Source organism: Scyliorhinus torazame, chromosome 7 (genome assembly GCF_047496885.1).
Source record: "Scyliorhinus torazame isolate Kashiwa2021f chromosome 7, sScyTor2.1, whole genome shotgun sequence".
In the NCBI taxonomy this organism is placed as follows: Eukaryota; Metazoa; Chordata; class Chondrichthyes; order Carcharhiniformes; family Scyliorhinidae; genus Scyliorhinus; species Scyliorhinus torazame.
In genome coordinates this window covers 195,133,977-195,160,539 of record NC_092713.1, presented here as the reverse complement: position 1 = coordinate 195,160,539, position 26,563 = coordinate 195,133,977, and the positions used below count along the sequence as shown (strand labels likewise).

General features: G+C 47.3%; 2 protein-coding genes across 3 annotated transcripts in view; one reads left to right on the top strand and one right to left on the bottom strand.

Moving 5' to 3' along the window:
• LOC140426764 (dedicator of cytokinesis protein 2-like) overlaps positions 1-26,563 on the bottom strand; it is a 1,003,703-nt gene that overhangs the window by 452,000 nt on the left and 525,140 nt on the right. The window lies entirely within an intron of this gene.
• LOC140426765 (INSYN2B protein-like) overlaps positions 1-26,563 on the top strand; it is a 103,283-nt gene that overhangs the window by 29,561 nt on the left and 47,159 nt on the right. For both annotated transcript variants that reach the window (XM_072511920.1, XM_072511922.1), the window contains exon 3: positions 11,258-11,332. In XM_072511920.1, the coding sequence (XP_072368021.1) occupies positions 11,258-11,332 (75 nt within the window). The remainder of the gene's footprint in view (positions 1-11,257; positions 11,333-26,563) is intronic.

Here is a 26,563-nt window from a genome sequence, read left to right as displayed (position 1 = left end):
TTCATTAGAAGGAACGAGTAGTGGGTGATGGTCAGACATTACGCATTCAGCAAGTGCTGAATTGCTGTGATATTGTGATGCAAATGAGCTACAGCTCTGACTTCCAATAACCTGAGCATCCGAAGCTAGCTCCAGTGAAGTCTGACCAACTATTCAGGTAGTAATGTTAAATGGGCCTTGAATGTCATGTCAATCAGATTGGTACGTATTTCTGGACTGGAGAGGCAATTTAGGATGTTGATTCACTAATGTAATATTGTCAACACGTTGTGAATTTTACAACTCTCCCCGTTCACCCATCCCACTCTCATTTTTTTTTCCTCTTTTGCATAATGTTTCTGCACAGAGAGCTTCAATAATTCACTGACTCACATCAAAGTATCTAGGTCAGAACACAGTCGTAGTTCTTGAATGTGAAACAGCCTCAACTCCCATTACTTTCTGTTAGATCATTGCCTCCATCGTTCTGCCTTAATACCGTCTTGGCATGTGTCATGAAAAATATCATTTCATTGGCAGACGGCAAGGACTGGCCATGGAAAAGAAAGCAATCTTCAGCCAAACTGATTGTGACACAATCTCTTGAGTGCAGAATGATTCATCAGTTGAACTCTGTCTCATGCCAACATCACAGAAGTAATGGATGAAGTAGTATTGCCCGAGCAACCCAGCAAACCCACCCACCCACTTTGGGAACGGTGAACATGGAAATGTCACACAAAATGGGTTAAATGCTCTTCACAAACATCACTGGCCCTGGAATTGCAGATGTGAAGGGTACGTAACCAGCCTTCTGAAAACTTTTAAAAGCAAGGTTTAATTTTATATTTCCTCCAAGTAATCGCTGGTACAGTGACACAATTACTTGCTTTCAGGGGTAAATTACGGGCTCGGTTGCAGAAACATAGCTTGTATTCCATCAAGTTATAGACATTTATGGGGTGATTTGTTTGAGGTGTTCACAGGACTCGACTGGAGACAGCAAACTATTTTTGTCAGTTCAGTGAGGGTTGGGTGCGTTGGGGGGAATTAAGCATGAGTAACATAATCTTAAAATGAGACTGATGATTCTCTGTTGCGAGTCCGACCTGCTTTCGCTGCTAGTGAAGACAGAGAATTTGGTGCTCAGCCAAATCTCCCATTCACTGCAGCGGAACATGAGAATCCTGCTGCCGTGAACGGATGGCAAACGCCCAAACCTGGAAATCCACATGGTGGTGAAATCAGGGACGAAATTCTCCCCAAACGGCGCGGTGTCTGCCGACTGGCGCCCAAAACGGCGCCAATCAGACGGGCATCGCGCCGCCCCAAAGGTGCGGAATGCTCCGCATCTTTGGGGGCCGAGCCCCAACATTGAGGGGCTAGGCCGACGCCGGAGGGATTTCCGCCCCGCCAGCTGGCGGAAACGGCCTTTGTTGCCCCGCCAGCTGGCGCGGAAATGACATCCCCGGGCGGCGCATGCGCGGGAGCATCAGCGGCCGCTGACAGTTTCCCACGCATGCGGAGTGGAGGGAGTCTCTTCCGCCTCCGCCATGGTAGAGACCGTGGCGGAGGCGGAAGGGAAAGAGTGCCCCCACAGCACAGGCCCGCCCGCGGATTGGTGGGCCCCGATCACGGGCCAGGCCACCGTGGGGGCACCCCCCGGGGTCAGATCGCCCCGCCCCAGGACCCCGGAGCCCGCCCATGCCGCCTTGTCCCGCCGTTCAAAAGGTGGTTTAATCCATGCCGGCGGGACAGGCAATTTATCGGCGGGACTTCGGCCCATCCGGGCTGGAGAATCCAGCGGGGGGGCCCGCCAACCGGTGCGGCCCGATTCCCGCCCCCGCCGAATATCCGGTACCGGAGACTTCGCAACCAGCGGGGGCGGGATTCATGGCAGCCCCCGGCGATTCTCCAACCCGGCGGGGGGTCGGAGAATGACGCCCCAGGGATCAGTATTTCACACAAAGGAAATCGGGAGCTCTCTGCCCCAAAATGCTGGGATCAAATTGGAGATTTCAAGACAGAAATTGACAGATTTTTCTTCGGTCAGGTATCGAGGGATGTGAAGAAAAGTCAGGGAATGGAATTGAGATATAGATCAACCAGGATGTAAAATGAATGTCGGAGCAGGTTTGAAGAGCTGAACAATCTACTCGTGCTCACTATACCTCTACCAGCTTTATCATCGTAGGTTTCTTTTTAAAAAATAAATCTAGAGTACCCAATTCATTTTTTCCAATTAAGGGGCTATTTAGTGTGACCAATCCACCTAGCCTGCACATCTTTGGGTTGTGGGGACGAAACCCATGCAAACACGGGGGGGAATGTGCAAACTCCACACGGACAGTGAGCCAGAGCCGGGATCGAACCTGGGATTTCAGCGCCGTGAGGCAGCAGTGCAAACCACTACGCCACCATGCTGCCCTTCCATCATCGTAAGTTTCTTATTCAATTGATCACACCATTTTACCAGGGTGACAAACAGCGCCATGCTAACGTCATTTAGTTTTATTTTCCCTCACTGGTCCATTTATTTTAGATCTTAAATACTTTTCTGTCGGTGGTGTCCATTGAAGGCATCAAGCAGAAGTCTAGCTTGTGGTCTTGTGAGGTGGTTAAATTAATGGAGGAAGAGATTCAATCACTAACTGAAGAACCCTTCAGCTCAGCACTGCGCGTGGATTAATTGTCAGTCACAGCAGCTCCTCAAAGTTACTTCAGCCAACCATTTTTCAGAAGCTGGTAATTGTCAGTGAGGGAAAATATTTTCAAATGGGCACAGTGTTGTTTACGAAGTCCCTTCACAGTCAATGAAATAATTCTGAAGTGTAGCCACTGCTGTAATGTTGGAAACACGGCAGTCACCATTTGCACAGCAAGATCACACACAGCAATGCGACACTGACCAGATAATCTGCTTTCAGGATGAACAGCAGGTCAGGACATCGCAGCAAACTCCCCTGCTCTTCTGCACATTGTGTCATGGTTTTGAAGCTTTTCCACCTGCCTCAGTTGGCAACTTCACTGAGTAACTGGCCCACATGACCAGCAAATTGTGCTGAGTTAGTTCCAGTCAGACAAGGTTGGCAGGAGAAGGAGCATGATTTACCTCGGCTCCTGTTCATCATAAAATCTTGCAGCACAGTTTGTACCATCTTGTCTGTGCCAGCTCTTTGAAACAGCTGCCCAATTACTCCACTCTCCTGCCCTTTCCCCAAAAATATATAAATGCTTTCCTTGCGGAGTAAATAACCTTCCAAAGGCTACGACTGAATCTGCTTCCACCACCTTTTCAGGCAATGCATTCTTGATTATAAAGCTTGCTACATAAAAAAGATTTCCTCACCTCCCCTTTGATTCTTTTACCAATGATCTTAAATCCGTATCCTGTATTTACCAAACCTCTTGCCAGTGGAAACAGTTTCTCCTTATTTACTCTTTTGAAATCCACAATAATTCACAATACCTTAAAGTAAATCATCACTTAATCTTCTCTGCTCTAAGGAGAAACAATCCCAGTTTCTGAATCTCTCCATGGAATTGAAGTCACTCATCTCTGATATCAATCTGACAAACCTTTTCTCCACCAAGCTCTTCACATCTTATTAAAGTTAATAATGTTTGCGGGGTAGCCCAGTTTACGCTCTGACGATTCTCCAGTGGCCATGAATGTAAAAACTAGGAACAGGAGGAGGCCACTCAGTCCTTCGATCCTGTCCTGCCATTCAAAGAGACCATGGTTGATCTGTTGCCACCTCCAGAAACCTACCTTTGACGCATATCCCTTAATATCTTTGCTTAACAAAAATCTATCTTAGATTTAAAATAAACAACTTATCTAGTATCAATTGCCATTTGTGCAAGAGAGTTCCAAACCTCTACCACCCTTTATGTGTAGAAGTGCTTCCTAACATCTCTCCTAAATGGTCTGGCCCTCATTTTTAGACTTTGCCCCCTCGTTCTAGAATCTCCAATGAGTGGAAGCAGTTTATCTTTATCTGCCATGTTTTTTCTTGACGACTTTGATCAGATCACCCCTTAACCTTCTCAATTCAAGGGAAAATAGGCCTAATTTGTATAATCTCTCCTCATAACTCCTGAAGTCCAGGAATCATTCTTATAAACCTACATTGCACTCCCTCCAAGGCCAAAATATCCTTCCTCAGGTGCAGTGCACAGATCTACTACGGTACTCCAAGTGGGGTCTAACCAGGGTTTTGTAAAGCTGCAGCATAACTTCTGCATCCTTATACTCCAGTGCTTTAGATATAATTGCTGATTTGATTTACTGTTGCAAGACACCTCGGGGAGATTTTCATCTGTGAAGCAGGAATAGCGGGTCAGGCCATTTCCCAATATCAAAATCCCACTTCCTGCCCCCGACAGTGCAACGCCGGGAGTGCTGTATGCATCCTTATCCTGTGCCATAAAAATAGCTGTCGGTGGTAATGGGGAAAGGAATCCTGGAATCGAAACCCACTGCCATTTTTAAACCCAGCCAACATCCATTCCAATGTGGACAGCAGCATAAATATCCTGGGTGGGATTTTCCATCGGCTGACACCAGGGCGGGATTCTCCGACCCCCCGCTGGGTCAGAGAATCGCTGGGAGCTGCCGTGAATCCCGCACCTGCCAGTTGCCGAATTCTCCGGCACCGGATATTCGGCGGGGGCGGGAATCACGCCCCGCCGTTTGGCGGCCCCCCCCCCGCGATTCTCCGGCCTGCGATGGGCCGAAGTCCCGCCGCTGTCAACCCACGCCAGCCGGCGTGGATTGAACCACCTTTGGGACGGCGGGACACGGCGGCGCGGGCGGGCTCCTGGGTCCTGGGGGTAGCGCGGGGCGATCTGGCCCCGGGGGGGTGCCCCCACGGTGGCCTGGCCCGCGATCGGGGCCCACCGATCCGCGGGCGGGCCTGTGCCGTGAGGGCACTCTTTTCGTTCCGCCTTCGCCATGGTCTCCACCATGGCGGAGGCGGAAGAGACCCCCTCCACTGCGCATGTGCGGGGATGCCGTGAGCGGCCGCTGATGCTCCCGCACATGCGCCGCCCGGCAAAGTCAGTTTCCCGCCAGCTGGCGGGGCGGAAATCAGTCCGTCGCGGGCCTAGCCCCTCAAGGTGAGGGCTCGGCCCCTCAAGATGCGTAGACTTCCGCACCTTTGGGGCGGCGCAATGCCGGACTGATTTACGCCGTTTTTGGCGCCGGTTGGCGGACATCGCGCCGATATCGGAGAATCCCGCCCCAGAATCGGGAAATGCGATTGGCCGGAGAATCGGTTTTGACACCGAAATTGTGACGGGCGCTGTTTCACGCCAAATCTCAATTCTCCGATGCCTTGATAGCGGAGTAAATGCGTTCCACTCCGCACGTACAGAAAATATCCTTGGAATATTAGCTGGCTTTTCCTGACATTCTCTGGAGCCTCCACGATTTTCCGCCTCCACCGGAGCAAATTCCCGATGGTGAGGTTGACTTGTGCTTTAAAAATCGTGAAACGGGTGCGTGACTGCTGAGGGAGAGAGAGGGGGTTTGGAAAGTGTCCAACATCGCCATAGCTTGCTGACAGTCGTGCCGCTGGCCGGGGGGGGTGTGGCTTCTGTCAAGGCCGAGGGGAGTGGACAGGAGGTGGGCTGTGGGGTTGGGGGGGGGGGCATGGAACACCATTGCCGCGGCCTGCAGTGCAGCCATACAGTTGCGCATGCTGCTGTCTACCCACTGTGAACTTGGGGCCGCAGAATATATGGGTGTCCTCCCAGGCCACCACCCTATGTGACGTCTGGCCCCAGCCGACCCATTAGCGGGATGGTCACCCTCAAGCAAAACCAGTGTCATCTTGTTGTCGGGGATGGTGTGTGTGGGGAGTGAAGTGTGTATATGCGGCTGCAGCTTGTCAGCCTCCTGAGTGTCAATCGTGAATCTGGCGAATCCAGCACCGTTTCCCATTGGAATCGATTGCATTCCACATGGCACCCGTGCTAGCCCTTCCACAGTCGCTGAATTGGCGCCAGTTTTGCTGTCATGGAAGTCATCGAATCCTGCCCCGGTGCCAACACTTAGTCTCAGGAGAGTCCCACCACCAGCCTCCCATGTGTTTGTCTGTGTGTTGTGTGTGTGCTTTCATATCTGTGTCTGTGTGCACATGGACATTAATGATCCTCAGTGGTGGTGTCCAATCAGTTAAGTCGCAGACACAGAGGATTTGAGGTTAGCACATGAGCAGTGACTGGTACGAGAGGACACTTGGGGGACCCCATCACTTAACTGCTGAACTCTTCAAAAGGAGAAAGGACCCAGAAGCTAAACCAACACATTTGTCAGGATCTTCCAGTCCTGTCCATCGGCAGGATTTACCAGTGCCACCAAAGTTAATGGACTTTTGGCTGACTCGCTGTATCTGCTACGGAGGGACCGGAAAATCCCAGCCATTGTCTTGATTTACAGGAAAAAAACCACACAAGACAAGAGCAATGAATGTGCTGGAGCTGAATTAATACACAGTTCTAATGTCAAGGTCATTAAATGCTCTCTGGGTAAATACTGTACCTACTGCTGTCAATTTAAGTGCTTTTCACACTTTCATGTTACGTGGTAAAGGTCTACCTGATGTACTACTGTCTCAGTGTCAGATGTGGCTCTCGTAGCATTCTCAACTCTGAGCCAGATGGTTGTGAGCGCCAATCAGACACATCCACACATCTTCTCAGCTGAGATTCCAGAGTGTGCCAATATTGTCAGGGGTTCCAGGTATGGGTCACTATTTATAGGCAATCCTAGGATGTATAATTATTTACATCTGGGATGTGCCAGTATTTACAGAGGGCGCTTATAATGTGTCAGCATTTGAAGGAATCTTTGAAATACTCTGGTATTTGCAAAGGATGCATTGGTCTTTTCAGGGTATCCCTGAAATGTGTCAGTATTTAAAGGAACTTCATGGATATTCGCAAAGGGTCACCAAGATGTGTGAGAACCAGGTTGAATTTTGAAAGCTCAGAGGAGAAATGAAGAAAAATAAGAGATGCAAGGAGAAAGTATCTGAAGAGAATGACAGCTAACATAAAAGTGAATCCAAAAGTCTTCTAGGTTTATAAAAGCCCAATTCGGGGAACATCATTTGAGCAATGATGTGAACAATTTCGAGACGATGCAGAAGTGATTTATAGGGCTGGTGCCGGAGTTGAGGAACTTTAGTGACATAGATAGATTGGAGAAGCTGATGTTGTTCTCCACAGAGAAGAGAGGTTTGGGAGGAGATTTTGCAAGGGGTGTTCAACATCACGAAGGGTCTAGACAGAGTAGATAGGGATACACTGGTCCCATTGGCAGAAGGATCGAGAAACAAGGAACACTGATTTAAGGTGAATGGCAAAAGAGCCAGAGGTGAGATGAGAAAATAATATATTAAACAGCAAATGGTGAGAATCTGGAATGCACTGTGTGAGTGTGTGATGGAGGTAGACTCAATAGTGACTTTGAAAACAGCATTTTCTCTGCAGAGAAGAATTTTGCTCGGCCATGGGAAAAGAAAGGGTAGTGGGATAAACTGAGTTGCTCTTAAAGTGAGCTAGCACTGACACAATGGGCCGACTGGCCTCTTTCTGTGTTGTAACCATTCATTTACCTTCAGAGGCCCCGAGGAGTGTGTCAATACTTGCTCAATCTCTATTGTGGAGGACCTTTGGAAACAACCGTTGAAAGGAACAAATATGCAGTGTACTTCCATTTCAACCAGCGTTGGAGCAAAGTGCACTTGTATTTGTGTCCAACTGTGCATGCACAGTTTAAAGTGGTTAGTGCCAATTGTGTGCAAATGTACATAACCTATGTACATAGCCTTAACTCAATGGTAATACCCTTGGTCTCAAAGTCAAATGACTGTGGGTTTAAAACCCACTCCAGAAACCTAAGCACATAAAGCAGGCTGACACCTCATTGCTGAGGGTGTGCTGCACTGTCAGAAGTGCCATTTTCAGATGAGGGGTGAGGTTCTCTTGCCTCTCCATGGCGTGTTTCTTGGTGGTGGGAAGCAGCCCGCCGTTGGCCGGTGGCAGGATTTTCTGGTCCCACCGCTCTCAATGGGATGTCCCACTGAATCCACCCCACGCCAACATGAAACCAGTGGCAGGGGTGCCCCGTCGGCATGAACAGAAGGTCCCACCAGTGTGAACAACCAGAAGATCTCGCGCAAGATGTTAAATCAGGGCCACATCTGCCTCTGGGCAGTTTAAGCAACATGGCGGGGGAAAAGCTGTAGTGAACTACAAAATAATAAGGATTAAGAGGGGTGTGATGAGAAAGAGGAAAATGCCAAAGCAAAATCCGTAGGCTTGTTGAGTCTTACGCATTGTGACTTAATAACTCAATGACTCATTTCTAAAAGTACATGGAGATTCCTTTGTGTAAATGGGTTTGAAACCTGTCCTGTTGCATCTGATCATAGGGCTTACTGTAACCTTCCCCTGATATTGAGTGTTTTGATCCTTCGTAGCTCGCGGATGTTAACTGGTGACAGGAAAAGAAATGTAAATAAAATACACTTTTCACACTGACAGAAAGTGATCCCGGGAGTATCATTAAAAAGACGCCCGCAATCCCTTAACTCAGTTTATGACTGCTGCACTTTCACTTAATCCCCTCATCCTGCAACCTTGGTATCTATTTGGTATCTATTCGCATATTGACCACATATTGACCAATTATCAACAATTTGCAATCAGGTTATTCCATTCCTTCCCTAGTGCCTTTTCCTCCTTTTGGAGCAGCTATTCTGCACGATTATCCTCACCACCTCTTCGAATCTGTGTTTTCAACTGTCCCTCCCCAGCCCAACGTGAGGGCTAGATTTAACATTCCCCCATCAGCGGGTTGTAAGACAAGTGGCAAGTAAAATCCAGAGGGTGTCCTTCCTGCTGCTCACCCACCTACCTTGACCTGTCTGAAATTTTATGACCCACCTGTCCGCCCACCTTTGAACCTGTCAAGGTCCTTACGTAGTTGGTTAATGGTAATTTATGGGCGCCAAACCAGATCGCCAATATTTTGCCTGTGGCAGCTTTAACTACACATGCTGGTGTCAGGCAAGAGCAGAAAACCTCTTTTTGGGTCCATCGGATTTGAGACTTCCAACTGAGAAAGGGGCGAAAGTCTGACCTTAATAACGCTACTCCCAATTTTAAATGGCTGTGGGGCAGCCGTTGATATCATGGATGGACTTCCCTCCCACCGACCTTTTTTAGCTAGGAGTTGGGGACTGGTTCCCTGGGAAATCCAGTCCTTGGTTTCTAGGAGATATCCTCTTTCTTCCTTTTCCTCAGACAGTGCACTCAGGAACTCCTCATCCTTGGCAATTTCAGTCACAATTTCATTGTTCCCTTCCCGATGAATTTATTTCCATCCTGTCCTGCCTCAGCCTCTCCTATCATGCAAACAGCCTTACCAATATTCAAGGCTACACCCTCGGCATTGCTATCTCCTGTGGTTCCTGTGCTGTCATGGTTTATAAAATAAAATCATTTTTAAAAATAAATTTAGAGTACCCAATTATTTTTTTCCAATTAAGGGGCAATTTAGTGTGGCCAATCCACCTAACCTGCACATCTTTGGGTTGTGGGGGTGAAACCCACGCAGACACGGGGAAAATGTGCAAACTCCACACGGACAGTGACCCAGGGCCGGGATTCAAATCCGGGTCCTCAGCGCCGTAAACAGAAATGCTTACCATTGAGCCACGTGCCACCCTAAAATAAAGCTATCTCAGGCTAATTCCTTGTAATCCTCATCGCCTTCCTTCAATCCCACTTCCTTCTATATTCAACTCTGGACCAAAACACTCCCACAGGTTGTCGTGTCTGTCATTGGTCATAGAGTCCCTACAGTGCAGAAGGAGACCATTTGGCCCATTAAGTCAACACTGACCCGCCGATAGAGCACCCTACTTTGGCCCACAGCTGGTCCTATCCCCCTAACCCCACCTAACCTGCACACCTTTGGGCTGTAGGAGGAATCCGGAGCAGCCGGAGGAAACCCTCACTGACATGGGGAGAACTTGTAAACTCCACACAGTCACCAAGGCCGGAATTGAACACAGGTCCCTGGCACTGTGAGGGAGCAGCAGAAACCACTGTGCCTCCCTAACGTCTTGTAAATGGTTCCCTCTCCTCAGGACTCTCACGTTCCTATTTGAAACTATCGTCCTCTTATATTAAAGAAAAACCTACAACTCTCACTAACTACCATCCCTCATCCAATTTACTTTCCCTATTCATGGTCCTTAAATATGTTATTACCTTCTTGATCCATGCCTCTTCCTCCGGTGACTCCTTATTTGAACTTCTCCAACCTCCCACAACAGTGAGGCACCCCTCATCCAAATCTTCAGTGACATTATTTGGACAGGCGCCCATTCTGTAGAATCACTGATTGTCTTTCCTGACCTTACTGCAACATTTGACACAATCACTAAACCATTCACCCCGTTGTGGCAGCCAATGAATTGGATGCAGGGCAGGACTACAAAAAATGGTCTATTTACCCAATCAATTTAAATTGAGTCACTGAAAACTACAGCAATATCTCCCAGTAACTCCAGAAAAATACAACCAGTGGAGGACGTACAGGAGTAAATTCCAGTCATTTACGCTAGGAAAGATTGATGGGGGAATTATCAAATCACTCCTGTGGTGCAGTAACATTTGCTCACAGCTTTACAAATTGAAAATAGTTGGGTTCTCATTCAGGATCCTAACACATAATAGAAGTCTTTAAGGTTACAAAAGGATTTAATAATCCAATAGGGATTTGATTAGAAATCTCATTGTTCAGTAGATGGTGAGAATGTTGGACTTAGTACTACATGGAGTGTCTGAGGTGAACAGCATGAATACATCTAAGGGAAAGCTGGATGCCAGCATGAGAAAGGAAGGAATAGAAGGATATGCTGGTGCTGATGGGGGAAGATGAAGAGGGGTGGAGGCTCATGTGGAGCATGAATACCTTTTGAGGCCATATCAAACTGCATCTACTCAACTCAGTTCCCTAATGTTTTAGATCACAGCGACTCTATGTAGTTAAACAAAAACACAAGGCGAATGGAGAGTTACAAGATATTAACAAACCCTGTGATAATGACTCATTCGGACAGATGTTTCTGAGCAGTTTGCAATGCCTGAAGAACGCACCTGTCTCCACTCTGTAATACAGCCCACTGCTAATACATTAATGTTGTTGAATTTTACCGAGTTTTCTTATTTAGAGTGTTAATTTTTTGCATTTCAGGAGGAACTTCTATCGGACGGGCCAGGACCTCAGTAACTGCAGCATGTGTCAGAACACTGCCTGTATCATCTACAGGTACAGCAGTTTAGTAATTTATTACTGTCTTTTTTTGTTTATATACAATAGATTGCATTTATGTTGCGCCTGTAGCCTCCGAGTGTGCTTCCCACAAGCACCATCAAACAAAATTTGACACGAGCCTCAAAAGGAAGTGTAAGGACAGGTAATCAAAAATGTGGTCAAAGACCATAAGACATAGGAGTGGAAGTAAGGCCATTCGGCCCATCGAGTCCACTCCACCATTCAATCATGGCTGATTTCAACTCCATTTACCCGCTCTCTCTCCATAGCCCTTAATTCCTCGAGAAATCAAGAATTTATCAACTTCTGTCTTAAAGACACTCAACGTCCCGGCCTCCACCGCCCTCTGTGGCAATGAATTCCACATACCCACCACTCTCTGGCTGAAGAAATTTCTCCTCATCTCTGTTCTAAAGTGACTCCCTTTTATTCTAAGGCTGTGCTCCCGGGTCCTAGTCTCCCCTGCTAATGGAAACAACTTCCCTACATCCACCCTATCTAAGCCATTCATTACCTTGTAAGTTTCTATTAGATCTCCCCTCAACCTCCTAAACTCCAATGAATATAATCCCAGGATCCTCAGACGTTCATCGTATGTTAGGCCTACCATTCCTGGGATCATCCGTGTGAATCTCCGCTGGACCCGCTCCAGTGCCAGTATGTCCTTCCTGAGGTGTGGGGCTCAAAATTGCTCACAGTATTCTAAATGGGGCCTAACTAAGACGTAAGTTTTAAGGACTGTTGAAAGGCGAGGAGAGAGATATCATAGTGGAGAGAATTCTAGAAGCTAAGCAGCTGAAGACCATACTACTGCTCATTGTACAATACATGATAGACGCAACATTGTAGAAAACAGGTAATCACTCCCGTGGTGCAGTATCATACCACAAAATATGTCACACTTTGTCTGCCCATTTGACTGACGTTTGGAAGGGTGTAGGTTTGAGGCCAACTCTAGAGGCCCGAGCACTAATCCGGGCTTACACTCCAATGCAGTATTGAAGGAGTGCTGCACTGTTGCATGTGCTGACTTTCAAATGAGAGGTTAAACTGAGGCCTTGTATGCCATCTCAGACTGACAAAAAGATTCACAGCACTATTCAAAGAAGAGCAAGGGAGTTCTTGTGCCGTGGCCAATATTTATCCGATAACTAACATCACGAAAGAGAGGAGATTATCCAGTGATTATTGTCTTGTTATTCGTGGGACCTTGCCTTGAGAAATTTGGTTGCCATGTTTCCCAGATTACAATAGTAGCTATACTTCAGCAATACCTCATTGGCTGTAAACTATTTTGGTCTATCCTGAGGTAATGAAAGTTGCTATATAAATACAAGTCCTTTCTTTACTTCAGATGTGTCAATGAGTAGCAAAGGGCGGCATTTTCCAGTCCTTCTGGCAATGGGGGTGGGGTGGCTCGACATTGGCCGCTGGCAGAATCCTCCGGTGCCACCAATGTTTATGGTGTTTTGCTCACCCGTCCCACCACCGGGTAACCAACCACTGTGGTGCGGGGGCTGATGCCATCGGCAGGGCTGGAAGATCCTGCTGGCGAGAAGGGCCAGAGAATCACGCCCAAAGTATTAAGATAGGAACTGGAGGGACTTGCCGGTATGGGAAGTATTTGATATATCTCCCAAGCTAATCTATTGCCGAGAGACACATGGGCAGGCAGAATTGTATGGCCCCATTGCAGCGAGGGGCGGACTGTAAAATGCGACGAGCTGTCCAGAACGCCAGTGACTTTGGCAAGAACGGAAAACCCTGCCAGTGGGAGGGGCTGTAAAATTCAACGCAGAATGTTGAGGGTGGAAACCTACCTTATTGGGAACACTTCAGTGTTGGATGGCTGCTCCTGATAGTTTTACATTTAGGCATTGAGATGCAAAGTGTTTACAGTATATGGTGTATGATTCTGAAATAAGACTGTATTCATAGCCTTCAAAATAAAGACATATTAAAAATTCAGGAGTGTCCCATTTTACCCCAGTTCTCTTTGTTTAACATTTCTAGAAGGCCACGGCCATTCCAGGCACCTTCAGCATCCAGTAGACTACCAGCTTGACCAAGTTTCCTTTTATTTGTTCATGGGAAGCAGGAATCAATGGCAATGCCAGCACTTATTGCCCTTCTCTAATTGGGAAGATGGTGGTAAGTAGGAAGTGCTGTTAGGAAGGGAGTTTCTTGGGATTAGTCTTCATCGAGGCTGTTTCTTCAATGCTAGAAGTAGGAGGCTGATCATTGAGATGAAATGCTCAATTGTGGTCCCATCTGCCCTCTCAGGTGAACTCTATAAATCACATGGACACTACTCAGAGAAAATTAGGGTAATAGTCCCTGGTGTCCTGGGCAGCATCTATCTTTCAGTATCATGAAAACAGATTAGCTGCTCATTATCTTAATGCAGATAATGAGATCCTGCTCGACATAACACAGGCTGCTTCCCTTCTCTATCACTATCTGGTGACCCTGTCATGAGTCTTTTCTGTGGATGTTTGTGAGAACGCTAGCTATTGAGCTGATTTTTTAATGCCCCCTCACTGGCCTTTGAATGATTCTGCTGCTGACCCTCACGGAGCTGGGTCCCACCTGGAGAATTGTCAATTGTCACTGATCCAGCAGAATAGAAGGGATAGGAAATTAGCATAAATAAATTAAACTGCATGGCACAGAATATGCAAATAACTCGTGCTGCTTTTGTGGGTTAAAATGCAATCTGTTGAAATAGGAGGTTGTCGGATTGATGCACAATCAATTACTCTCGAGACAAGGCGAGTCATAACTAATAGGCTTTAATCAGCTAGAACTGTAACCAGCAGCTTCGATACAGAAAGTGAAGGCTGCTGGGACGGCATTGGTTCTTATACCCCGCCTCTCAGGGCGGAGCTATGTACATTAGCCAATGGTCATCCACCTCTCAGGTACTGCAATACCTGGTATTACCACATTCAGCCCCTGTTAAAAAGAACCCAACGGGGTGATGGCCAGCGTTACTGTCACCTTTTGCATGGTAGGACCAGGTATGGAGGTACCGTGATGTCGAGGGTAACAGAAAAAGTGTTTATGGTGCAGCAATCAGACGATCGGGTGGCCTGGTCGGCCGTCTGGAGAGCCTGGGCTTCGGCGGTGATCCTGGTGGGGGCCCCGGCGGTTGCGGCTCCGTGAACGTGGTGTCTTCCTCCCAGGCAGCTTTGTCACCCCTAGGCGGCGCTGTTGGGGCGAAAAGTGGGCAGGAGGGAGGGGCGCCTGTAGGGGGCGTCAGTGCCTGTTCGGCACTGGGTAGGGGCGGCGGCAGTACTGACCCTCCGGTCAGGTGCTGCGGGGAGGGTGGGGGTGGGGGCAGTGGTGCGGGTGCGCGTGGGGCTCCGGCGGGCGCCAGGTCCCGAAGGGAGACCGTGTCTTGGCGGCCTTCGGGGAACGCTACGTAGGCGTACTGGGGGTTGGCATGCAGCAGGTGGACCCTCTCGACCAACGGGTCCGACTTGTGCGCCCTCACATGTTTCCGCAGCAGGACGGGTCCGGGTGTCGCTAGCCAGGTTGGGAGCGAGGTCCCGGAGGAGGACTTCCTGGGGAAAACAAGGAGACGTTCGTGAGGTGTCTGGCTTGTGGTAGTACAGAGCAGCGACCGGATGGAGTGAAGGGCCACTGGGAGGACTTCTTGCCATCGGGAGACTGGGAGATTCCTGGACCGTAGAGCCAGCAGGATGGTCTTCCAGACCGTTCCGTTCTCCTTTTTTACCTGACCATTTTTCTCCGGGGGTTGTAACTGGTCGTCCTGCTGGAGGCGATGCCTTTGCTGAGCAGGAATTGACGCAGTTCGTCGCTCATAAAGGAGGACCCCCTATCACTGTGAATGTATGCGGGGAAACCGAACAGTGTAAAAATACCCTGGAGGGCCTTGATGATGGTGGTTGTGGTCATGTCCGGGCAGGGGATGGTGAATGGGAACCGGGAGTACTCGTCAATCACGTTCAGGAAGTACATGTTGCGGTCGGTGGAGGAGAGGGGGCCTTTGAAATCCATGCTGAGGCGTTCAAAGGGACGGGAAGCCTTTATCAGATGCGCTCTCTCTGGCCGATAGAAGTGCGGTTTGCACTCCGCGCAGATTTGGCAGTCCCTGGAGACTCCTGACCTCCTCGATGGAGTAGGGCAGGTTGCGGGTCTTGATGAAATGAAAGAAACGAGTGAGCCCCCGGGAGGGCTCGGAGGCGGTCCACTTGTGAGCCATCCAGCTCTTAAAAAGTATATCGTAGAAAAGAGATGGAGCTAGAATCTGGCCTTCTTTTGCAAAAATGTCCAGTTCAGGCAGCAAGCTAAGTGGTAACACAAACAGAAAAGTGCTGTCAAATGAATCCGTTAGGCACTCTTAGGAGTTCCTCAGAATTCATGGAGAAATAGGTCGTGCCTCACAAACCTTATTGAGTTTTTTGCGAAGGTGACCAAACAGGTGGATGAGGGTAAAGCAGTTGATGTGGTGTATATGGATTTCAGTAAAGCTTTTGATAAGGTTCCCCACAGTAGGCTACTGCAGAAAATACAGAGGCATAGGATTCAGGGAGATTTAGCAGTTTGGATCAGAAATTGGCTAGCTGGAAGAAGACAAAGGGTGGTGGTTGATGGGAAGTGTTCAGACTGGAGTCCAGTTACCAGTGGTGTACTACAAGGATCTGTTTTGGGGCCACTGCTGTTTGTCATTTTTATAATGACCTGGAGGAGGGTGTAGAAGGATGGGTGAGTAAATTTGCAGATGACGCTAAAGTCGGTGGAGTTGTGGACAGTGCGGAACGATGTTACAAGTTACAGAGGGACATAGATAAGCTGCAGCGCTGAGCTGAGAGGTGGCAAATGGAGTTTAATGCAGAAAAGTGTGAGATGATTAATTTTGGAAGGAATAACAGGAAGACAGAGTACTGGGCTAATGGTAAGATTCTTGGCAGTGTGGATGAGCAGAGAGATCTCGGTGTCCATGTACATAGATCCCTGAAAGTTGCCACCCAGGTTGAGAGGGTTGTTAAGAAGCCGTAAGGTGTGTTAGCTTTTATTGGTAGAGGGATTGAGTTTTGGAGCCATGAGGTTATGTTGCAGCTGTACAAAACTCTGGTGCGGCCGCATTTGGAGTATTGCGTGCAATTCTGGTCGCCGCATTATAGGAAGGATGTGGAAGCATTGAAAAGGATTCAGAGGAGATTTCCCAGAATGTTGCCTGGTATGGAGGGAAGATCTTATGAGGAAAGGCTGAGGGACTTGAGGCTGTTTTCGTTAGAGAGAAGAAGGTTAAGAGGTGACTTAATTGAGGCATACAAGATGATCAGGGGATTAGATAGGGTGGACAGTGAGAGCCTTTTTCCTCAGATGGTGATGTCCAGCACGAGGGGACATAGCTTTAAATTGAGCGGAGATAGATATAAGACAGTTGTCAGTGGTAGGTTCTTTACTCGGAGAGTAGTAAGGGCGTGGAATGCCCTGCCTGCAACAGTAGTGGACTCGCCAACATTAAGGGCATTCAAATGGTCATTGGATAGGCATATGGACGATAAGGGAATAGTGTAGATGGGCTTTAGAGTGGTTTCACAGGTCGGCGCAACATCGAGGGCCAAAAGGCCTGTACTGCGCTGTAATGTTCTATTTCAGTGTTTCTCTTTTTGGAGTATTTACAGGCATGGGGGTGGGAGGGGATTTTACGCCCTCATTTTCGGCAGGCAGGATCGGCAGCAGGAGCGGAAAATCCCTCGTGAAGCCCAAAATGCAATTGTCCCCATTCGCCGCCAATGATGTTGTGAATTCCGCCATTCAACATCGGGAAATCAATTGCAATAAATTTACATCTCATTATCGGGTTTAGAGGCCTAAATGCATGATAATGCAAACCCCCCCACACCACACACAATCCGTCCACTCCATTACATAACCATTTATGTTGGCCTGTGAATCACGACAAGTCTCCCATGACGTGCACCTGGCAAGCAGAACCTGCCAGAGACGTTCAGGTGAGTGCATCACTCGGAGAAGCGCAAGGGCAGTGCTGTGAGAATGGGGGGTGTTTTGTTGGGGGATGGGAAGGAGCTGCTGTGCGGGGTGCGGGGGGGGCGGGGGGGGGGAGTTTTTTATTATTTTAATTTTTTTTGGATCAACCGGAGCCCGTTGCTGAATTTTTATCCGCTGTCAGCCGAACGATATGGTGGAGAATGCCACCATTGGATGGATTTGTTTATTGTCACGTGTACCGAGGTACAGTGAAAAGTATTTTTCTGCGAGCAGCTCAAACAGATCATTTAGTACATGAAAATACATAATAGGTCAACACAAGGTACACAATGTAAATACATAGACACCGACATCGGGTGAAGCATACAGGAGTGTAGTATTAATCAGGTCAGTCCATAAGAGGGTCATTTAGGAGTCTGGAAACAGTGGGGAAGAAGCTGTTTTTGAATCTGTTTGTGCGTGTTCTCAGACCTTTGTATCTCCTGCCCGATGGAAGAAGTTGGAAGAGTGAGTAAGCGGGGTGGGAGGGGTCTTTGATTGTGCTGCCCACTTTCCCCAGGCAGTAGGAGTTGTAGATCGAGTCAATGGATGGGAGGCAGGCCCGTGTTATGGACTGGGCTGTGTTCTGACATTTCTTGTGGTCTTGGGCCGAGCAGTTGCCATACCAGGTTGTGATGCAGCTAGATAGGATGCTTTCTATAGTGCATCTGTAAAAGTTGGTAAGAGTCAGTGTGGACATGCTGAATTTCCTTAGTTTCCTGAGGAAGTAAAGGCTCTCTTGTGCTTTCTTGGCAGTAATGTCGACATGGGTGGACCAGGACAGATTTTTGGTGATGTGCACCCCTAGGAATTTGAAGCTGTTAACCATCTCCACCTCGGCCCCGTTGATGCAGACAGTGGTGTGTACAGTACTTTGCTTCCTGAAGTCAATGGCCAGCACTTTAGTTTTGCTGGGATTGAGGGATAGATTGTTGTTGCACCACTCCACTAATTTCTCTATCCCCCTCCTGTGTTCTGACTCATTGTTATTCAAGATCCGACCTACTACAGTCGTGTCGTCAGCAAACTTGTAGATAGAGTTGGAACCAAATTTTGCCACACAATCGTGTGTGTATAGGGAGTATAGTAGTGGGTTAGGTACACAGCCTTGTGGGGCCCCGGTATTGAGGACTATTGTGGAGGAGGTGTTGTTGTTTATTCTTACTGATTGTGGTTTTTGGGTCAGAAAGTCGAGGATCCAGTTAGAATGGGGAGCCAAGTCCAAGGTTTTGAAACTTTGATATGAGCTTGGCTGGGATTATGGTGTTGGGGCTGGTGGCTTCCACACCATTTTTCCTCCCACTGCATCTCTGCCTAAAAATGGGAAACTTCCGTCCATAGAGTTCAAAGATGAGGACATTGTGCAAATCACTGGTCAAGAACTTTGCATCAAATTGCAGGTGCCACATCTTAGAAAGAATATTAAAAGGGTGCAAAGGAGATTAGCCAGAATAATGCAAGGAGTGAGGGATCTCAGTTATGCAAAGAGTCAATAGGACATGGTGAGTGCTCTTCTATGAGCTGATCGACACATTCAAAACTGATAGAACGGATAGGGAGAAACTATTTCATTGGCAGGTGGAACAGTAACCAGAGGACACAGTTTTAAGGTAATTGGCGAACGAACCAGATGATGAGTTTTTTAATGCAGCAAGCTGTTATGATGCACTATCCAAAAAAAGTATGTTCAATATACTTTCAAAAGGAAAATAGATATATACCCTGAAAAGAGGGGGAAAGTAACTTGCAGTACTGGAATAAAAAAGTGGAAGAATGGGGTTAATTCAATAGCTCTTTCTAACTGAATGACCTCTGATTGTACTGTTTCATTCTGCAACTGATTCCAGAAAGGATTCAGGCCTCATCACAGGTACTGCTCTCGCTTTCTTTCCTGTTTACAAAGCAACTGGCCCCGATCCAGTGATTGAGTACTGTAAACACTAACAACTGACTTGACTGCGACCTAATCAGTTGCTGCCGTGAACAGACTGTTCGCAGTAAAAGTTGTTGTTTTTTTGAGAAAGAACAGATGGCTTGCTTGCGCATTATTGCACACTGGGTAAACCAAATGTACTCACCACTGGAATGGTTTCCAACCTTGATCTGGAAAGGAGTTTGTGCCAATGGAAGTACTTGTTGCCGAGAGCAGGCACTGCGCCCGTGCTTCAACTTGCAGAACTTCACTGTGACAGTGAGCGAGCTGCCTGAGGAAGCTCACCTTTCTGTAGCAGAGCGTTCCAAAGTGCTTCACTGCCAGCTTGTTATGTTGAAAGTGTGGTCGATGATGTACTTGGGCTGCTGGAACACAGCATGCTCCCACAAACATCAGTCAGATAAATGGCAAGTTATTTAATCGTGAGGAGAATTCCCCTGCTCTTCTTTATTCAGTCACATACAATCCTTTACAGACACCTTAGGAAGTAGACCCATATGAAAGTTACTTGGTACTGCCCTGCGTCTGGACTTCATGTTCATATCTCTGCAATGGGATTTGAATCCATGACCTTCTGACTCGGGTGGTGAATGTGCTAGCAACTTATGGACATTTACCACAGCATGTTGGCCCTCGCTCAGTGTAGTGTAACCACTGCTGTTAGCCACATGCCCGTATCTCACTTAAATAGCCATCTGTCATTCCTGTGCCACAACTAGGGGTACCAATCTTCTCCGAATGCCTAGCTGCCTCAAGGAATAGGGAATGAATCTGCTGAGCATTGCCACTCCCTGCCTGGGAGAGCACCACAATTATAATTTCCCATCTCTGGCCCCCACCACAGTAGCATTGGGATCGACTGGTGGTTCACTAGGAACTGAGGGAGACGAGAGACAGAGACGGTGAAGAATGGGTTGGCTGTAGCGTGGTGAGTGGGAGTGGTGCAGAGAAAGGAGCACCCACTAAATCAGCGAATGAAGCCTGGGGACATTACTTTGAATAAGCAGAGATGGAGGCTGAGGATTCTGAATGAAAGAACCAAGTGGAAAGGAAGAAGAAGGTTTCATAGACTTAGGGCTAAGTGGTTATTGAGGCAGACTCGGTTGTAGTTTCAAAGAGAATAGGATAAACCGTCAACAAGGAAAGGTACAAAAACCTGCAGGGAAATGCCCTTTTGCAATCTCTCAGTTTAGATCCCTCCCTCAACCTTTCTCTCATTCCATCTCTAACTCTTCCTTGAAGACAATCTTTAAAGCCCACCTCTTTCACCAAACTTTTGGTCATCTGTCCAAATATCCCCTCCTGTCTTCATGTCCAATTCTGTTCAATGACACTCCTGTGATGTGCCTTGTGATGTTTTGCCAGACTAAAGGCACTACAACAATGCAAGTGGTTGTTGTACCTGCCAACTTTGGCTGTGTGAAGTCCAAGCCTCTGAGTGAGGCTCCAAGTTCAGAGTTGTCACCTTCATACTGAACTCAAGAGAAAACCAGAGTCCAAGGCGATAGGGAGCGAGATGGGGCCCATTGAAAGTGGCATCAACTGTGGAGCCTTACCAAATCTTGTGCAGTGCAGAGGTATTGTGGCAATATTTCCACTGTAAGTATCAGTAGGTAACAGGATTACTGTAGGTATGTAAGGTATTGGAATGTTACGCTTATTGCTAATATTTGCATATAGACTACCAGTCAGTTTACATTTGCTGTTAGCTGTGAGAAAAATGTGATTGTTATCAGTATCAGTAAAATTTCTATAACCCACACACTGCCAAGGAATTTTCTATTAACTGCAATTCTGGATTTGGGTCTGCCAGGTTTGTTTTTTGACTGGAGATGCCAAACTCATTGGTAGTTGCCAGTGTCGAGCTGTCTTCGCTCCAAGCCTCCCACTGCACTCTATTTACACTCACCCACACCTGTCATGTGACTTCAATACTCATGTAATCATCCTCGAGATTTGTCGTTGGATGAAAACAGGGAACTCACCTTATACCTCAGTTAACCGGCATATTTGATTAATCGGCACCTCCCATTCCCGAAGTATGCGGGATAACCGAGATTTTCCCGTATTATCTATCGATGAACTTTCAGTGAGTTACCAATAGTTACCGGTGAAATGAAAGTTTCTCCTGTCAATGGTTTCTCCTCTCTGAGTCGCTTAGCTGCCCTCAGTTTCTCCCCATCTGTTCATGAGAGGCTGACAAGTTCTTGCAAAACCATCCTAACACAAAACGTGAGCAAAGATACTCAACTTACATAGGGCCCAACCTCTATCAGGTCAACATTGGCAGAGGTCATGTGATCAAGGCTCAGGTGATTAGACAACACAAATAGTCTGATGTCAGAACACTAGGCGATCAATCCTTGAGTGACATCTCCAGCTCGGGTTGGCAGCCCAAGGTTATAGGTTAGAGTGAAGGTCAAAGTTTCTTCTCATCCCACCATCCACACACCTTTCATTTTAAAGCAGGAGTCATTCAAATGCAATAGACATCTTGAACTCTGGCTGACTTTCCCTGCCCAGACTCCATTAGCCCAGAGATACTGGAGTCAACTAACGCCCAACAACAGCTACCCTGGTAAGGAAATATAAACATTTATGGACATGTGTTTGCTCTAGAGCATTTGATGTATTAATGCAGGGTGGATGTTTTACGCCAGAGAATTATACTGATGTAGATTCCAAAACAAATACCCATTTTAATTTAGTAATATATATATATTCTATTCATACTAATGCCAGTGCTAATGTGTTCCAGCAGATCCCCAGGCTAGGCATTTTGTGTTAATATGCTACACTGCGTAGACAAGCAGAAGGCACACAGGAATAATTGAACATTCTTTACTCAAATGAAAATTCAATCCTTTAAGGAGTCATTAAACTAAGACTACAGCTAATTTTACTAATGAAGCCTCAGAGGATCTAGGCAAGCTCCTGGAGTCATAAAGCTATAAATCCAGTAGTCCTCTGATACCAGGGATCAGCCACATGGCTCCTCTTTGAAGTGTCTCTCGACCTCAATGATTCGCTCATGCCCAGAAACGGCACAGGATTCAGCAGCTGTGTATGCTTTAAGCAAAACTTACATTCTACTTGGTTCTGTCATTTGATCGACCTTCCTAGTTACTGCACTGTAGTGCTTGTAAGCAACCAGTGCCATGTCTACTGCAAACCCCAGATCAAGGGAGGCAAAAAGAGGTTCAATCACAGTAGTTTGGTTTGGAAGTTGCTGGGAATGACTGTGGATATCTGACTATTGAGGCTGCCTTGTCCAAGGCTGCCTTGTCCAGTCCAGTTGATGACTGGCAGTTGGCAAAAGGCTTGTAAAAAAACACCCTACAAAACAGAGTTCAACTACTTTAGCTTTGCTCTGCTAGCTCTTGATAGGAAATTGGTGGAAAACTGCTACACCTTTGGTCAGGGAATGCTAAGAGACAAAGCTTGATGTTCATGACTGCGCAATTATTCATCTTAAGGCGCACGCCAACTGTTCGAAGATAATGCCTTTTTTATGGTACATGTACTGTGCAATAAAATAAGTACGGTATGGTGGATAGTTTCCGATATTAAAGGGCTCGGTGCTGCCGTAAAACACATTTGAGTTGTTAGGGGAGTGGCAGCATTTTGTACAGAGTTCATCATAACTCCATCAGCCCAAAGGAGAATGGCATCAGTCAGAAAGCTGTCCTCTGTTAAAACTTGCTGCTTCATTAAAACAAACCTTGTCACTGTGAAGGAGGATAGTACACAAGGAGGCCATTCAGCCATTGTGCCTCTGCCACACCCACTCCCCATTATTTCACCATTGCCCTAAAATGTTTTCATTTTTATGTATCTGTCCAATTCCCTTTTAAAAAAATATTTTTATTCTCCTTTTTCACATTTTCTCCCAAATTTACACCCAACAATAAACAATAATCCGTAACGAATGCAATGTCAATCCCCATATCAATGACAACGGTCCCATCCTCACACCAAACCCCCAGACATTAGCCCACATATTAACATAAACAAATGACAAAAAGGAATCAGGAATCACCCATAGTCACCATTAACACATACAGTCCCCTTCCCCCACCCAATGTTCGATGTAATCCAATTCTCGAAAGTGCATAATGAATAACGCCCATGAATTGTAGAACCCCTCCATCCTTCCCCTCAGTTCCAATTTGACCTTCTCAACGTTCACACACATCTTCTACCCCCTCAAAGAGCCGGCTCATCCTCACTCTTGTAAGGTGTGCTCCATATACCACCTTCAGCTATATCAGCCCCAACCTCGCACACGAGGTGGAGGCATTCACCCTCTGGAGCACCTCACACCAGAACTCCCCCCTCCATACCATCTCCCAACTCTTCCTCCCACTTTGTCTTGATCCCATCCAGCAGTGCCTTCTCCACTTCCAAAATAGCTCCGTAAACCACCGATACTACCCCCTTCTCCAGTGAGACAGGGGGCGGGATTCTCCCAGCCCGCGCCGGGACAGAGAATCCCACCGAATGAGCTGAGCGGCCGCTCTAAAAAGACATGGTCCCGCCGGCGCTGTCCACACCTGGTCGCAGCCGGCCGGAACTCTGCGCGCAGGGTCGGGGGGCGGCCTGAGGGGGTGGGGGAGAGGGGGGATCCGATCCCGGGGGGGCCTCTAATGGGGCCTGGCCCGCGTTGGGGCCCACCGATCGGCGGGCCGACCTCTCGCTCCCCGGGCCTATTTTCCTACGCGCCGGCCCCTGAACACCCACGCCATCTTGCGTCGGGGCCGGCACATTGAGGGAGGCCACCGCGCATGCGCGGGTTGGCACGACGCACAGTTCACTCCAGGATGGGAGGCTGGAGCGACGTAAACTGCTCCAGCGCCGTGCTGGCTCCCTGTAGGGGCCAGAATTGGTACTCCCAGCGGCCTGTTCACGTCGTGAAACGGTTTCCGAAGGCGTGGACACTCTGTCGCCGAATGGGAGAATCCCGCCCCAGTTGTCTAAATGCAGATTTGCCCACAATGGGCAGGATTCAGTTTGCGACATCTTAGAAGATTCCGTTAGATCTCACGAGGCATGGTGAGCTGGGTAGATCCTGAAGGAGGGATCTCCCAACATCTACCGACCGTGCCACACCCCCATTTGGGAGCAACTTGGCCAGTAGATCGTGTACCTAATATTCCAAATATCCCCTCTCATCCTTTCATTAACTATTTCAAATCTGTAACCTCTGATTACCAGGCCTCCCATGTAAACAATTTCTCTCTGGGCACTTTATCAGAACTCCTCAGAATTGTCAATGACTTGAATAAATCTCAATTTAATCTTCTCTGCCCACAAGAGAACCACTCCAGTTTTCCTATGTCATGTTATTATACAGTACAAAGGTAGAAAGCACCAAGTGCTCATAAAAGATTGGGCAAACATGTGGTGGCTTCATTTATTAAGACGAGACACATGTGAACAGTTACATCTTGGTATAAAGCTTAAAGGTATCAGTGTTGTATGTCTGCGTTCTGTTCAAAGCAAAAATTAAACTAAATATTAAGACCCAGGAAGCCAGTGGTAAGGAGAACATATGTTTTAGTCAAGGTCTCATAAAGTCTGTCCACGGCAGGAAAATATTTACATAGCACAGTCCTGTTGGGACATCCAACATGCCGATCCCTGTCTGGGCCGGCCTTTATATAAAGTTCTAAATAGGCCAAGCCGGGCAGGCCTCTGCCCATTCAGCGGGGAAGCTCATACTCCACAAATCCCACGGGGAGATCAATCAGTGTATCCCCGTGGGCCACAAGAGGGTTATCACACTAAAACAAGATCACATAACATGTTTTCCTTCCAGTGATGTCTTGTTGCCATCCTTTAAAGACATTTTACAACATCCTCCTTTCTTTTTAAAGATACTTTCCCCCTTCAAAAGAAGTATAATTACTTACAATGCAAATTAATATTTAGTTTTCATTATATAAGTGCATAGAACTGATGAATCTCGGAGCCTCTAAAGCATAAATGCAATCTGCTGTGTGCCCAGACCTTGCAAAGGTAACCTTGCTTGGAGATTTCTTTAATCGCTCACAGTGACCTGTGGGATTATCATTCTTGGATGCTGCTTCTGCTTGCCTTTGGGATTTTGTCCTTGATGCAACAGGACTGTGTGGTAGTTGAGGAGTGGGAATGGATCAGATTTGTCCTCCATCACACTTCATTGTTGCACCTTTGTGTGTAATGATTTCATAGGACCTTGGTTCTGAACAAACCCTTATCCCCTCGGCTGGTTGGATCCTGGATGGGAACCTCTTGTCCCAACTGTAAACCTGACAATTCTGTACCCACATTTTTATTGTGCACATTGCTCTCTAGTTTCTAAGAGAGAAGAATAGGTAAGTGGTAAGCACTAGTCTGCTAAACATGAGCTCTGCTGGTGATGGAATAGTTACACATAAAGGTGCATAATACGTCTTCTCCTCATCCCCCTAGATCTAACAGCTGAGTTGAACCACTTATTCCACTTATTTTAGGGTGATGAGGAGAAGAAGTATTATGATCGATATTCCACTTCTGAAATGGCTTACCAATAAATTGTTGACCGTTATCTACAATTGTCCCTCTGGGCTCAAAAAACCGCCGGCAGCGGGTTTCCTGGTGAAGTGGAGGCAGCCGCAATGGGAAATCCCATTGGCTGGCAGCGGGAATGGAGAATTCCGCTGCCGGCAATGTCGCGTCGCCGAGGAACACTTGGCCGGGGAGGTGGAGAATTCACCCCGTAGTTTCTGAGGTTGATCTGCCTAGTGATGTGTGACTTATTCCACAGACTGTTATGGTCTGAGGCCTCAACATCTAGGTAGATCTGCAACCATTAAGCCATTAGCTTCCATGGTGTGGAACCCCTGACACCCAGGAAGATCGATTATATTTGCACTCCAAGACTATGGATCATGCATAAAGAATAAGTGAATCGTTATACATGGAAAGTTTCATAGCAGTAGGTTTCACCATGACCTTCAATGTTTGTGCTATTGCTGGTCTTTTCAAATTCACCGGGGTAGTATGCTGGCAACTTCCCTTGGCCAATAATGAACAGACCAGCTTTCTTAAGGCAGATAATTTGAATCATGGCAAACTCATTTGCAGGTATGATAGCATCAAGGAAATGCCCAACTTTTCATCAATACTGCAAGGCACATGGCAGAAAGAGATACTGGCAGTGGCAGTGAACGAGAGAAAAGGCTGATGCAGCTACAAAGAGCCATGCGCTGATCCAAAGAGATTGGTAGTGTGAAACATGTGTTCCC